General features: G+C 32.5%; 1 protein-coding gene across 1 annotated transcript; it reads right to left on the reverse strand.

The window, feature by feature from the left end:
* Nucleotides 1–12,581: 12,581 nt before the first annotated feature.
* On the reverse strand, nucleotides 12,582–15,421 carry LOC107957497 (patellin-3). The gene is made up of 4 exons (XM_016893014.2): nucleotides 13,819–15,421; nucleotides 13,609–13,733; nucleotides 13,183–13,324; nucleotides 12,582–13,100 (listed from the first exon to the last, which is right to left on the reverse strand). The coding sequence occupies exons 1-4, from the start codon at nucleotides 15,097–15,099 to the stop codon at nucleotides 12,846–12,848; spliced, it is 1,803 nt and encodes a 600-aa protein (XP_016748503.2). The 5' UTR covers nucleotides 15,100–15,421; the 3' UTR covers nucleotides 12,582–12,845.
* Between the last annotated feature and the right edge of the window lie 210 nt (nucleotides 15,422–15,631).

Genomic DNA, 15,631 nt, shown 5'->3' on the forward strand with positions numbered 1-15,631 from the left:
GCTTCCTTAAATGGACTTGGGTGTGTTCTGATACAAAATGGGAAGGTAATAGCTTATGCTTTTTGGCAATTGAAACCACATGAATGTAACTATCTGACACAAGATCTGGAACTAGCAGCTGTGATCTTTGCTTTGAAGATATGGAGACACTATCTGTATGGTTAAAAATGCTACATGTACACTGATCATAAAAGTCTCAAGTATCTTTTATTGCAGAAGGAATTAAAATTTGAGACAGCGTTGGTGGATAGAACTTCTGAAAGATTATGACTGTGTTATTAATTATTATCTAGGGAAGGCAAATGTTATGGCTGATACATTAAGCAGGAAAGCAACGAGTGAATTACGAGCAATGTTTGCACATTTCAGTATTAATGACGATGGAAGTCTATTGGTTGAATTGAGAGTTAAATCAATGATGTTTGATCAAATTAAGTTAGCACAGTTGGAAGATAGTAAGTTGATTAAGAAAAGAGAGATGGTTTAGAATGGTATGATAGAAAATTTTAGCATTGATGAGCATGATTGTCTGAGATTTCGTAATCGAATTTGTGTTGCAGCTATTTTAGACCTGAAGGAGTCGATACTTCGTGAGGCACATGACAGTCCTTTTTCAATACATCCAGGAGGAACAAAAATGTACCGTAATCTACGAGAGTCTTATTGGTGGCTAGGTATGAAGAAAGATATAGTGGAATATGTGGCTAAATGTTTAACTTGTCAACGAGTTAAAGCTGAACATCAAGGTCCGATAGGACTACTTCAGCCTATTAATATTCCTGAATGGAAATGGGATTGTATTACGATGGATTTTGTAACAGGGCTGTCATTGTCAGCAAGTAAGAAAAATGCAATTTTGGTTATTGTTGATCGACTTACTAAATCGGCTCATTTTATAGCTGTTAGAATTGATTGGTTACTTCAGAAACTTGCGAAAACATACATCCGGGATATCGTGAGATTGCATGGTATTCCAGTATCAATAATTTCTAATCGGGATCCACGGTTTACATGGAGGTTTTGGAGACAATTGCATTAGTATCTTGGTACTCAGCTCAATTTTAGTACAACTTTTCATCCACAAACTGATGGGCAATTTGAACGGCTTATTCAGATTTTAGAAGACATGCTTCGTGCTTGTATCATTGACTTTGAATCTAGTTGGGAACGTTATTTACCATTGGCCAAGTTTGTTTATAATAATAGTTTGCAATCTCGTATTCAGATGGCTCATTATGAAGCTTTATATGGTCAAAGGTGTCGATCGCCTGTATGTTGGGCAGAAATGAATGAAAGAAAAATGATTGGACCGAAATTAATCTAAGAAACAGAAGATACTGTTAAAAAGATTCGAGAAAGACTAAAAGCATCTTTCGACCGATAAAAATCATATGCAGATTTAAAACGTCAAGATATCGAATATTCTGTCAGTGATAAGGCATTCCTTAAAGTTTCACCTTGGAAGAAAATTTTAAGATTTGGACGAAAAGGAAAGCTAAGTCATCGTTTTATTAGGCTGTATAAGATTGTGGAAAGAGTTGGATCAGTTGCTTATCGATTAGCTTTGTCTCCAGATTTACAGAAGATTCACGATGTTTTTCAAGTTTCTATGTTGAGAAGATACGGATCTGATCCCTCTCATGTGATTTCGATAGAAGATATTGATGTCGAAACCATTTTTTTATTTGAAAAATGGGGATCGACTTTAAAAATGAAACATGAAGTCACCACCAACCTTTATTCAAGATGTGATTGGGTCACCTTAAGATTAGTCATGTAAATAAAGCATTTTGATTTATTAAAACAATGACTTTGGTCTACGAAATTTGAAAAAACAGGTTCCGGAGTCGATTACGTACGAGGAAGGATTAGCACCCTCGTTACGCCCAGAATTGGTTCCTAATTGATTAAATAGTGTCTTTATGTCTAAAATTTAAAAAGATTTTGAAATACGGTTTCTTTTAAAACATTTGAATAACTCGAATTGGATGTTAAAATTTTCTTGTTTCGAAGGAATAAAATATCACATCCAGCACGTTAGGACATGATCTTTTAAACCCTAGAAACCATGATCCATTCTTGATCTCCAAGAGCGCATACATTTGAAAATTACAAAAAGATATTCGATTATTTGGTCCAGCGAAAAACTGAAACCCAATACGTTAGGGCACGATTTCTCGAATTCCAAACATAGAACATTGCCTTGTTTTGAAGTTTAGAAACACGATCGAGATTTTAAAGGATATTTGATTATTTAGACAAACGAAAAATCGAAATCCAGCACGTTAAGGCACGAGTTCCCGAATTTCCAAACGTCAAACATTGCCTTTGCTTTGGGAAATTTTCAAATAAACAATTATAAAACCTGCCCAAAATGCATTTGTTGATTTACTTGAAATGAAAAATGAGATGACCAATATCAATAAAAATATTGAAATTTGAATCACGATGCAATAATGTAGAAAAATCAAAGTTACAAACATGGAACAATATCATAGATGAAATATTATACAAATGAACAAAAAAGAAGAAATTAACATATACACAATAGCAATGAGCTCACATCCAAAAAACATATTAGAATAGAATATAACAAGTTTCGAACATAGATGAACAAAAATTGAAATAATAATACAAAAGACTAATAAATGATATGAAACAATAATACGTGAAATAATATGAAAACTAAAAAATAACACATAAAATACAAAACAATATGGAAATTAGGAGTCAATATGATATAAAACAATTTGAAAACTATTGAATATATGAAAATTTACAAATGAACAACACATGATAAAAGAAGAACAAACTAATAATATATAAATGATTATTTAAATAAATATTATGAAAGAAGAAATTTGGAGCAAATAATGTACGAAATATTTTAAAACAAAACATGTCTACTTGAAGTTGATAATGTACATATAATAATAAAACATAAATATTATATAATGGGGTAATAGTACATGAAAGAATTTTAAATAACAAAAATATGATAAAATATGTTTTTGAAGAATAAACTATATACATAATAGATTTGAAAGGAAATATATATAAATAAATTTAAAAGAAATTTTATATAAAAAATAACAACGGATTAATAATGTATATAGAATGAATAATGGATTTAAAAGGAAATACTAAAGAAATTATATATATAAAATAACATGGGATTAATAATGTATATAGAATAAAACTTAATTGTATCATAAACTATATATGTATAATAATATATAAGGGTATTTAAATGAAATATTACACAAAATTTTAAAACAATATGATATATAAGAATGTTTTAAAATAATAATGATATAACTTAAAAAAATTAAAAAAACAAATACAAGTAAAATACTAAATTTAAATGAGATAAAAAATTATTAAAGTAATTCAAAATATATATTTAAATAATTTTTAAAATAAATGAATACTAAGTAAAATAAAAAAATAAAAGAATTACATATTGAAATGAAAGAAAGACTCAATTGAAATAAAATCAAATTTAATGGGATAATTAATAAATAAAATAAAACATTGAATTAGAATTAAGGACTAAAGCGCAATGCACACAAATATACGAGGATTGAAAGCATGAATGATCCAAATCCCCAAAAGGTAGCGCTCGGGCGCGGACTAAATTGAAATAATGCACAAAGTCCAGGGAAAAATCAAAGATACAAAAGAACCATAAATAGGACTCAATCAAATGGCAGCGAAACAAGAAGGGACCAGATGCGCAATTCGCCCACTCAAGACAAAAACGCGTGGACCCTCTTTGCTGATCGAGTCGACGCGCGGACCTAGCCTCAAACAAAACGGCGTCGTTCCTTACTCTTTACAAAACAAAATTAAGAAACCCTAAAACTAAACATTCAATTACTTTAACAAAATCAAAATAATAAAAAAAACCTAAAATCTCTCCTTATTCATTCGGCTGAACCAAAAGGCACCGCTCAACAGCCATTTTGCCTCCATATTCGGCAAACGGCATCACACGAGGGCTTAATCTGGCCTTATTTGACGACAAAATCAAGATTTTTGCTATGCTTAACCTCAACCCTCATCTAAACTTCGATTATCACGAAGTAAACAAGGATTCGAAGCCCTTAAAAAGATAAGTATCTACATTCCTATTTTTTTTTTGTTTTTACATGCAATAACAAAAATCAAAGAGAAATAGAAGTAGAATCAAAAGAAAAAATAAAATCTAAAATCACCTTTTGAAAACTTTTTCCTGTTTTCAAACTTTTTGTATTGATTTTCATCCCCTTTTTACAGATTACATTCCATTCGGTTTTATAGCTGAAAAAATAAAAAAGAAAATAAATAAAAAATACAAATTTCATTGCTGTCATTTTGTTGTTATTTGCTGCTTGCTCTTTTTGTTTGTTAGTCTGTTGCAGGCATGTATGGGGTTTGGCAGTTCATGGGAAACCACTCGTGAAAGCCTGATTCTTTGGCTGGCTGTGGTGCTAGCATGTTCCAGAAACCTTTAGGGTTTTTGGTATTCTTAAATTGTTGGGCCCCTTTGGGCCATTTTGGGCTTGTTTTAGTAGTGGGCTATTGAAACTTAGGCTAGGGATTAAGTTGGGGGTTTTGGGTGTAATGGGATTTTGGGTTATGGTTTAGGTCAATAAATTTAAGTTTTATTTTGGGTTTCAATTTGGGTCTCGGGTTTGGACCTTATTGTAAAGTGGGTTTATAAATTGGGCTACCAGTGTAAATGTAAATGGACTGGACTGTTTTATGATTTTTTTATGATTTTATTTTATTTTTTGTTTTGGTTTTTTACATTTGGTTTATAAGTCTAAAGGCACGGGCAAAATGGGCCTTCTACAATTGAAATTCGACCCGATTTGACATACGAAGAGAAACCGGTTAGAATATTAGCTCGAGAGGTGAAAGAATTGCGTAATAAATGAGTTTCTTTAGTGAAAGTGTTGTGGCGAAGTCATAGTGTTGAAGAAGCAACATGGGAACCGGAAGAGACTATGAGATCACAATATCCCCACCTCTTTTCAGGTAAATTTCGAGGACGAAATTTATTAAGGGGGAGAAATGTAACAACTCGAAATTTAAAGGTATCGGAAAAGTATATTTTTGGATCTCCGTTTTTGAAAAGCAATTTCTTCAATATTTATTAAAAATATTTACGAAGCTAGTTGTGTGTTTAATTAAGTTTTAAATAGGTGAATTTGACTTAATTAGGAGTAATTAATAAAAAAGACTAAATTGAATAAAGGGTAAAAGTTGAATTATATATTAAAATAAAATAAAAAGGACTAAAAGTGCAATTATACCAAAAGTATAAATTGAGGCGGTTTATCGTGAGGAAAATCTAAGATTTTTATGTTTAGTATATTATTATATAATAAAGATATTTTATGTTTTAATTATAATATATTATTTTATTTTATTTTATATATATAAACTAAAGAAAAAAAAGAAAGGAAATAGAAACAGAATAGTGAACAAAACAGAAAAAAAAAAAGAAGAAATTTAGAGTTTTTAAGGTTCAATTTCAAATTGGTAAGTCAAATTAAGTCATTTTCTTATAATTTTTGAGTTTTTAGAAACCTAGAACAAAATATGTCATGGTTTATGTTGAAATTTTGTTAGTTGATAGATTTTTAAACATGAGTTATGTTGAATTAATTGATGAATTAGGGGTTAATTAATTGAATTTCAAGTTAGAAGTTAGTAAAGGATTAAATTGTAAAATAAAGTGTAAGTTTTTGAATAGTAGGGACTGAATTGAAAGAATTTAAAAATTAGGGATTTATGGCAACATTGAAGAGTTAAAATGAGTTTATAGAAGAAATTTAATGAGAATATGGAATAGTTTTAGTAAAAAAAAATTAGAATTGATTATGGGATTAAATTGGAACTTAGATAAAATTTATGTATAAAAGGAAATATTAGATGGAATTATGTGATTGATGATTTTTAATTGTTTAATTACGTAGCTAATATCGTACCAGAGACTTCGACAAAGAAAGGAAAAGAGAAGATTGAAGAGCAGTGATTCGAGAATTTCAATTTGTATTTCTATAACCGAACTCAATAATTAATTTGATACATTATTATTACTATGTATGATTATTGGAATTGAGTGTTTGGGAAATTATGATTTATGTGATATTTGAGCATTGGTATTGAATTTAAATTGAATTGGTATTTAATCAGAACTTAATTATTAATTGTTATAATTAGGTTTATATGTTATGGTAAGTAATTAACGTAAGTATTAGTAATTGTTATTGAATTGAATTTATATGGATACATGTGATTAATTGAAATGTGTATTGGTTGAAAAATCAAAAGTGAATTGAATACCCTATTAACAGTATCGGGCTAAGTCGGATATAGTTGGCATGCCATAAGATTGGAAGCGTTCAGGGATACTTTGACCTTGAGTCGATGAGGCATTATAAATGGCGTACTATTACTGTTACTTCAGTTTAATCCGATGAGGTACTGAGTACCTTACTGTTACTGTTTACTTCGGCAAAGTCGATAAGGCACTAAGTGCTGTACTGGTGTGTTGGTTGGATCCGTGTATCCGTCATTGTCCGAGTCATGTTAATAGGAGTAATTAATTGCACTAAATGACTGAATATTTTTGAATGGTTTATTGTTACTAACGAACTGATTGTATTGAATACCATTGATTGGTTGATGGCTACTAAAATATATTGACTGATATTGAGTTTGGATTAGAATGGTATATAAATTGAAAAGTGAATGATTGAATATTTATTATTTTGAAAAGTTTGAATATATATATTTACATATGTTTTGTATTCATTAAGTGTTCGGTTAAAGAAATACCACTGAGTGCATACTCAGCATACGGTTTGTTTCCATGCTCAGGTTAGGTAAAAGACAAATAGTTGAATCAGCATCCGAAGCTGATCCCGATCCCAAGACTTGGTGATGTATGTTTCATTTGGTAATGGCATGTACCTAGGATGTCAAATTTTGTTATTTTGGGAAATGTTTGTAAATGGTGTTTTAAAATCATACAAACTATATATATTCCTGAAAATATTAATGGCATGTTTAAGTTTAAGAACATATGAGTATGAAATAGGTAGTTTTGAAGTAATAGTGCTATAACTATAGAAATTGGTTTGAATAATGATTTGTTTTGGATTGGTCTCGATTTGAAACTTGCAGGGAATGTTAGATATTTATAAAAGGGTTATATTGAGTTAAAAAAAATACTCGAACAAGTCCCGATTCGATTCTAACGCGTGATTTGGACCTTGAGGGTCCATTATAGGGACTTTATGATTGAATCAAGATAAGTATGTCATTTATTTTGAATTAATTGTAAATTGTTTGATATGTTCTGTAATGCTTCATAACCTTGTTCTGGTGACAGTCTAGGGTTAAAGGGTGTTACAAGTATGCACCCACAAACTGATGGGCAAACTGAATGAGTGAATGCATTGTTGGAGACGTATCTTAGGCACTATGTGAGTGCGACACAAAAGGATTGGCCAAATTTGTTGGATGTGGCTCAATTCTCGTACAACTAACAACGAAGTGGGGCAACGAACAAGAGTCCATTCGAGATAATGACGGGGCAACAGCCACTTACACCTAATGCTATTACAACTCGTTATGCAGGACCGAATCCAGCAGCTTATTGATTTGTAAGAGATTGGCAAGAGCAAAATGATCTAGCTAGAGCTTGTTTACATAAGGCAAGTAAGCACAACAAGAAGTGGGCGGATCAGAATCGAAGGGATGTGCAATTTTAGGTTGGTGACCCAGTTCTTGCTAAACTACACCTACTTTTGCGACATGATGGTTTGCATAAGGGACTTGTGCGACGATATGAGGGGCCAATTCGAGTTGTGAAGAAGGTAGGCAAGGTGGCCTATAAACTTGAGTTGCCAGAAAAGCTCAAAGTCCATCCAGTATTTCATGTGAATATGCTTAAGCCATTCCATGAAGATGGGGAAGACCCAAATCGAAACAAGTCCGAACAAGCACCAATGAGGGTAAAAGTCGCCTATGATCGAGAGGTTAAAAACATCGAAGCAGATCGTGTAGTCTGGCAGAAGCATTATCGACCGCAGCATGAATACCTGGTCCGATGGAAGGGATTTCCCGATAGTGAGTCTAGTTGGGAACCCACTAAAGTCTTATGGCAATTCCATGACGAGATAGATTGGTACCATGCGGAAGACGCGACAAGGGCGTCGCTAGATTCGGTGGGGGATAATGTCATGAGTTGCGCATGGGAGCCTGCAACCATGACACATTTGTGTGATCCATCAAGTGGGAAGGAGGTCATTTGGCCCGATCTGGCCCGTTGCTTGAAGAGTGAAGGTTCATCTACAAGCTTGACACATATGGAAACATAATCTTCGAGGATATGCAATCTTAGATATGATATGTAATCTTAGAATATGGGATTTTGTAATCTTAGAGATTTGATTTGTAGATATCATTTAATCTTAGCCGTTGATGTATTTGATCTGTACTGTCGGATTTGGGGAGGCTAAACTATAAATAGAGGCCTCTCCCCTCATTGTAAATCTTTGAGTTTTTGATTAATAAGAATTCTTGAGAGCATTCACTCAAATTTCTCTCTATTGTATTCTTATTTTTCTGTGGCTTATTCTTGTTTCATTCTTCATTCATCTTGTTTGGCTTCAAGTTGCTTTCGTTTGAGTTGGGTTTTTGTGGAGGAATTCTGTTGAATCCGCATATTGTGGGAGTTAGGCTGACTTAGGTGTTTTTGGAGCAAGAAACTACCTAAGGCCGCATGGATTGTGAGGCAAAAATCCTAAGTCCGTGACACTAGGTTTATAAAGAAGAGTGAATTTTTTTTTACACCCCTTTCATCCACTATTTTATTTTCTTTCTCACCCCCAACAAAAAATGAAAACTACAATAAAGATAAACTAATCAATACCTATAAATATTTTAATCTATGCAGGAAAATTCTAAAAAAAATAAGTCAGACCTAGAACCCTAATCAAAAACCCCTAACCTTGCATCGCCATCAAAATCAAGACATTGATTAGGGCCACCACCTACATACATTTTATGAAGGCTAAATATAAATTCATGATTTCATCATAAAATAAGGGAACACATTTCGTTTTTAGTAGAACAATAAGTTTGATCTTCTTTGTCATAATTCAGAGAAGTGTCGGTTTGTTCAAAATTTCATTATCACTTTGGACTTCATCACTGGTTTTGTTATCCGAAAAGTAAAGTTAGTTCTCTGATTCCTCTACTGTTACTTGACTTAGATGGCTGACAAAGTTTTGCTGATAATTTTCATTCACATTCTAAAATATTTCCCAGCCAGTAAATCTCATTTGTGCAGTTATAAACTAGATTCGGGTTCCTCCCGAGGCTACCAAAAGAGGACAAGTTATACTCCGGGAGAGAAAGAATCCTTCCTAAGGATTTAGAAATCTTTTGGCATGAAATATACACATTTTCATCCCCATTTATTATCATCTCGGATAGATGTATCTTCGCCTCGATATATAATGTTGGGAAAAGTCAATAGTCTCAGATTTTGTGCCTAATTTGGAGCCTTTTTAGCTTGCTTGGCTTTTCTCCTTTTTTGACACCGAAAGATGGTCTCGTGATTCATTCGATAAAGAAGTGATATTTAGTTGGAGAACTCATCCCAATATATTCCTTAACTCCTCTATTGTTCCCTAAGGTTTGTCGCTCACTCAATAATCTTCCAAATATACCATCGGTGGGGTTTCTTTGTTGCTTCCTTCCTATGACATGTTTCCACTTTCTTTTTATTTCAAAAAGAAAATAGTGGGAACCACCTTTATAAAGTATAGAGACTAGTTTTAATAAATAAAAAATATAGAAAAACTATGTTAAAGGAAATGAAATGAAGGAAACAAAAGGAGAAGAAGAAGAGAATGAAAAATAAAAAAAATAAAAAGAAAGCTAAAAGATAAAAAAATTAAATTACTCAAAACGAAAAAATATGAGGACCAATTATAGAATTTAACATAAAAAAATTTATTTGAAATGATGATTTAACGTGCCATGTCAGTTTATTGTTACACTGTTAACGGTAACTAATGGCTCAATGACTAAAATGTTACAAGATGATAACGTAAGTGACTAAAACGTAACATTTCAAACATAAGTGTCTAAAATGTAACTTGAAGTAAATAAAAGTGACTATTTTGGTAGTTTACCTAAAAATAATAAGTACCAAGTTGAGAGTCAAATTCAAGGGTCAAATGAGTATTCAAGCCATTGAACCAACAAAAAAATCAATTGAACCGATTTTTTTTTGTTTTTTAAAAAAATTATAAATTTTTTAATAATTTATTTAATCAAACTGAAAAATTTGATCAAATTGGAAACTGGTGGCCTAATGAGTTTGACCATTAATTTGGTTTTGAAGAAAGAAGAAAATAAAAATTAAAAAGAATATATAAAAAATAAAATAATATTTTTTGACATTTTTCACATGTCAATTTTTAATTGGTTATCTTTTTTTTTTAAATAGATTTAATTATTTAACTAACGATTGAACTAATAGGAACTCTCGTGATTGGCTTGGTGGTAAAGGGTTGTTCACCCATAGAACCCACTCGGATTCAAACTTTTAGGAGAACAAGTGGTAAGTCTTTATTTGGACAGCTCCCTTTGAGCGTAATTAGTGCGTGTGTGGTGTGAGTAACCATTTAATTGTATCAATATAATTTAGATACCAATTTATAGGTTAAGCTAATTTTTTTAAACAATAAATATTAATTTTGTTGATATTTGAAAGATATAAAGATTAATTTTATGAATTATATGTAAAAAAGAATATATGATTAATCATGAAATGGGATGAATTATGAATGTTTTAAATTAAGGTGGTGGTGGGGAATGTGGTATTATTACAAACCCAACTGTATTATTCTCAATTCATCCTTCCATAAGGCACTTTGGAAAAGAAAGATTCAATTCAGACTTGGGGTTGGGCCCCATACAGACAGCCATGCTCACAAATTATTTTTCATTATTTCAAATACTATCTTCAAAATAATTTAACAATTCTATAAAAAGAGAATACTTTTTTTTTATATAATATATATAACATTAGATTATAGCAAATTTGGTAAAATCTATATTTATCTTTTAAATTAATATTATTTTTTTAAAGATTATATCACAAATAGAATAAAATTACTCATGACAACAAACTAAACATTTATAAATATATTAGAAATTATATCACACGCGTATATATGAGGAAACTATGTATTTAGAACATAGATATTAGCTTAAGTATAACATATAATATATAATAAAACATAAGGTTTAAAACTGATTAATAATAACATATAAAATATGTACGATATTAAAAAGGTGAAAGTATCTTCAAATAATATAACTTATTTTAATTACGGAAGGATATTTTCATGATTTCCCTAATCGAGTTGTGCCTGGATAACTCGTGACACTAGCTATACAATTAATAGAGATAATAAATTGTGCATATTAAAATAAAAATATATATAAAAAAATTAAAATAAAACTTTGGTTGGGTGATAAATTTAAGGTTTTATTAATTTAATCATCATGGGTCCAAATCCCACTATATGAATATTTTATAGGCTTTGTTAAAATAAAAGACTAAAGTATCATCAAATAATATAATTTAGTTTAATTATGGAATGATATTTTCGTAATTTTCTTAATCGAATTAATGCTTAATTGACTCATGACACCAACTCAATTAATAACTTAAATAATAGGATAAATGATACAATCCAGAAGTTTACCAAAAATGCTTCAAATTTAAAAGTTATCAAAGATGATACAAATTATTAAAGTTGAGCTCATCATAAAAATGTATTTTCTTTGGATTTAATTTAAAAAGGTTAAAAAAATCTTTTAAATTAATATTTATTATTTTATTAAATTAGAATCTAGATATAAGTAACATCAATTCAATTCAATCAAAATTAGGATAGATTATAACACATATAATATAAATACATAAATATAACATGAATATGCAAGTTGTTTTACTTTTTGAAAGTTGAATGTAGGAATGGATAGGTAGAAGGGGTTTGTAAAAATAAAATTTATTGCATCTGAATTAGGGGTCGAGCTTGATACAAAACTTGATTCTTGAATGCATCAAATTATGTTTAAAATTTTTCAAATGAATGAATGTCTATTTTAATTCAAATCAATTGATGGAAAGATGCCTAACCCCGCCCCCATAAATGATTCACTATTCACACGTAACTCTCTCGCCCTCCACGCTTTCGTCTTCTTCCATCCTTACTCTCATCCTAAAATCGTTTCCATAATTACAATCTATACATATTTTGAATCAATTACATTAAAGTTTTAATTGTGAAGCCTGAAAATTTCATCAAAATTTGAGTTTTCTTAATAATGCAAGCGAATTTCATTAAGATTTTATAATTAATATTGAGTAAATGATAAAACAGAATCTGTACTTTCCAGGTTGATTAGATCCATGTAAAAGCATGCATCAAATTCAGAAAATGAATCCTTGGATCTCTGATGACAAAACCAAAAAAAACAAAGAGGATAATAAATGATTAATGCACAAAAAAGAAAGACATTATTTACACAAACTTTAGAAACAAAGAGTTTTCACAATAACAAAACAGTTCCTTTTTCCACATTACACACAGTTCCATCCCAGATTCATTTTTAATCAAAATAAAAAACCACAATCCCAATTAACTAATAAAAAATATATATATAAATAAAAATAAATCCCCAAAGATTCTAAATTTATAAAAATAATTTTTCCAATAAAGAAGAAAACAAAATCCAACCCCATTGATCATTTCAAAGCTTCAATCAGAATAAGGCTTGGTCTTGGACCGGTAAAGGAGTTTCTTCTTCTTTGATGTTTGATTATCAATGGTGAGAACAACCTTTCCAGGCTCACCGGTCTTGAAGCTATCGGAGATCACGGTTTCATCGGCCGAAGAAACTTTCCTTGTTTTCGATACGATCACGGTATACCCATCTTCGGCGGTCGGCACGAATTCGGCTCCGTAATTGACTTCCCATCCCACTACTCGGAGTTCCCAAACCAGATTACAATTCTGCTAATTCAAATACCATATATTGTTATTACATGAATGGCATACTGAATTGACAATTTTAGTAAAATGATACAAATGATACCTCAGTTATAGGGAATTCAACACTGTGCTTCGCTGCTGGCTTGATTGTAACCTCTGTGACGGCATCGGCCACGCTAAATTCTTGTTTTCCTTCTCTGCTCAGTCCACCATATTGAACTGGTACTTGCTCCGGAGCAATATATCTAATATTTACCCCAAAAAAATTTTGAAGTTATATGAAACACTATGCACAAACTAATTATCTATTTATGATTAAAGATCCATTCATATTAATCAAACATATTGCAATAAACGGCAAATTAATGTCTAGAGTAATAAATATAAACACTTGTTCAAGGGCCCTTTTTATGGTCATAGATGAAATGATACCAATGTTCATAAATAGATTCCTATATGAGAAGGTCTTGGATTACCATTTGATGAAACAAGCAAAATTAAAAGGAGGAAATGAATGAAATCCACTTACTTGAAGAGGGTCTCAGCAGATTTGGCTGGACTTGCAAATACGAACTTGCTCTTGGTTCTCTGAGTCAGGAAAGGACTGATCATCCTATTGAAAGCCAAGTACCACCATGGAACGTTGATGAACACCTTCAAAAATCCAGCACCAACATCTATATCAGTTCAAACTTTAACAAACAAACAGAAATGATCTGACAAAGTTAAAAAATCATACTTGTTTGGCCACAAATTCGGGATAGTTATCTTGAAGCAAGTTAAGGGCTTGGTTGGTAGCTTGTCTGAGTTCCTTTTTACCAGGTCCAGGTGAATTCTTGAGGTCGTTCACTTGAACCATGGTATTGATACCAGTAGGATTGAAGTCGAGTTTTCGGATGCTCTTTTCCAGGAACTGAATCCTCCATCTCAAGAACTTGGATCGTTTTTCTTCATCAGCGAAAGTGTTTTGATACAGCTCTTTGTTTTGGAATTCTCCATAGACGTTGTAACAGACGGGATGACCTTCTTTATCGAACCCCTGCATAAAAACAACCTTTTCTAGTTCGTTCCCTAGATCTTCATCGAGCAAGGTTTCGATTCCGAATTCTTTTCGCCAGCTGACAGTGTTTTTGATCATAGTGAATGCGTCCTTCACCTTGAAATCTCTTGCCCTCAAGAATTTCAACAAGATCACGTCGCTTTTCTCTTCTGCGAGAAGTGGGATCCCCCATATGGACACCTTCTCGGGTGGAGGTGGAGGAACTTGGGCTTCTTTGGTCTCTTCGGATTGAGGAGCCACTTCGGCGGAGGGCTCCTCCTTTTCTTTCTCTGCCGGAGGAGCGGCAACAGCGACTACAGACTCCTCAATCGCCTCCACCGTCTTGGCGCCATCATCGTCTACGGCTTTCGCTTTTTCAGCTACCTCTGTTTCCACTACAACCACTTCGGCCGCAGGAGCATCGGCTGGTGGTGGTGGAGGAGGAGTATTCTCTTCTTCCTTGACTTCAACAGCGGCGGGTGCATCCGTTTCTACCTTGGGTTCTTCTGAAATTTCAGCAGCAGGTGTCTCTTCCTCTTTTTCTTCTTTTTTCTCTTCCTTGTTTTCTTCTTCTTCTTTCTTTGGCTCAGGCTCAGGCTCAGCTACAGGTTTTTCTTCTGCTTTGGGTTTGGCAGTGAACTCGTGGTTGTTAAGGGCTTCTTGAATAAGCTGCTTAAGCTCATCAAGGGCCTTCTTTTGAGGCTCAGGAAGTTCACCAGCGATATTAGTTTCCTCTTTGAAAGAAACAGACTGGGTTATCTTAGTTTCTTCCTTTTCTTCAACCTTGAGCTTCTCAACTTCAACAGCTTCTTCTTCAACAGCAACAACAGCCGGCTTCTCGGGCACCTCAGGTTCCGGCAGGGGAGCAGGTGCGGAGGGTTGTGGCTCTTTCTCAGTAACTTGAGGCTTCTCGACAACCACAGACACCTCCTGGGCGGGGGCAGCAGGTGCAGATTCAGAGTCAAGAGTCTCCTGGGCCATGGGTAAGTAAGAGAGGAAGAATGAAAGTTGTAAGAAAGGGAGAAGAATGAAGAGGGGGAAGGAAGAAGAGGGGGCTTAAAAATGGAAGAAACAAGAGTGTGAGAGTGGAATGACAGCTAGCTTATCTTATAGGAGTGAGTTAAGGAGTGGACCCCCGACATTGTTCCTCTTCCATTTCCAAACCGCTATCTTTGCCACTTCTTATGCGCTGCCATTTTCCCTTTTTTTCACTAATTTTCATTTTTTTTTTCTTTTCAATCTTGGCGTTACATCTGCGCTTATTTTGGTAATCAATCCCTACATACGGTTAAGTTTCAAGTCCAAATACATTCAGCTCAATATTTTAATTAAAAAATTACTCTTGCGTATAACATTTTTTACTGTCAATTACAAATAGATTTTTTTACTCAAAAAAATCTACGTGTAGTGTGTCAGCCAATAATGGAAGAACAAAAATACTAATAATAGAGGGGATTTCTTGTCACACCTCTGGCATACCTTTATTTATTTTCACTATCCATTTAAAATTATC

Source organism: Gossypium hirsutum, chromosome A05 (genome assembly GCF_007990345.1).
Source record: "Gossypium hirsutum isolate 1008001.06 chromosome A05, Gossypium_hirsutum_v2.1, whole genome shotgun sequence".
In the NCBI taxonomy this organism is placed as follows: domain Eukaryota; kingdom Viridiplantae; phylum Streptophyta; class Magnoliopsida; order Malvales; family Malvaceae; genus Gossypium; species Gossypium hirsutum.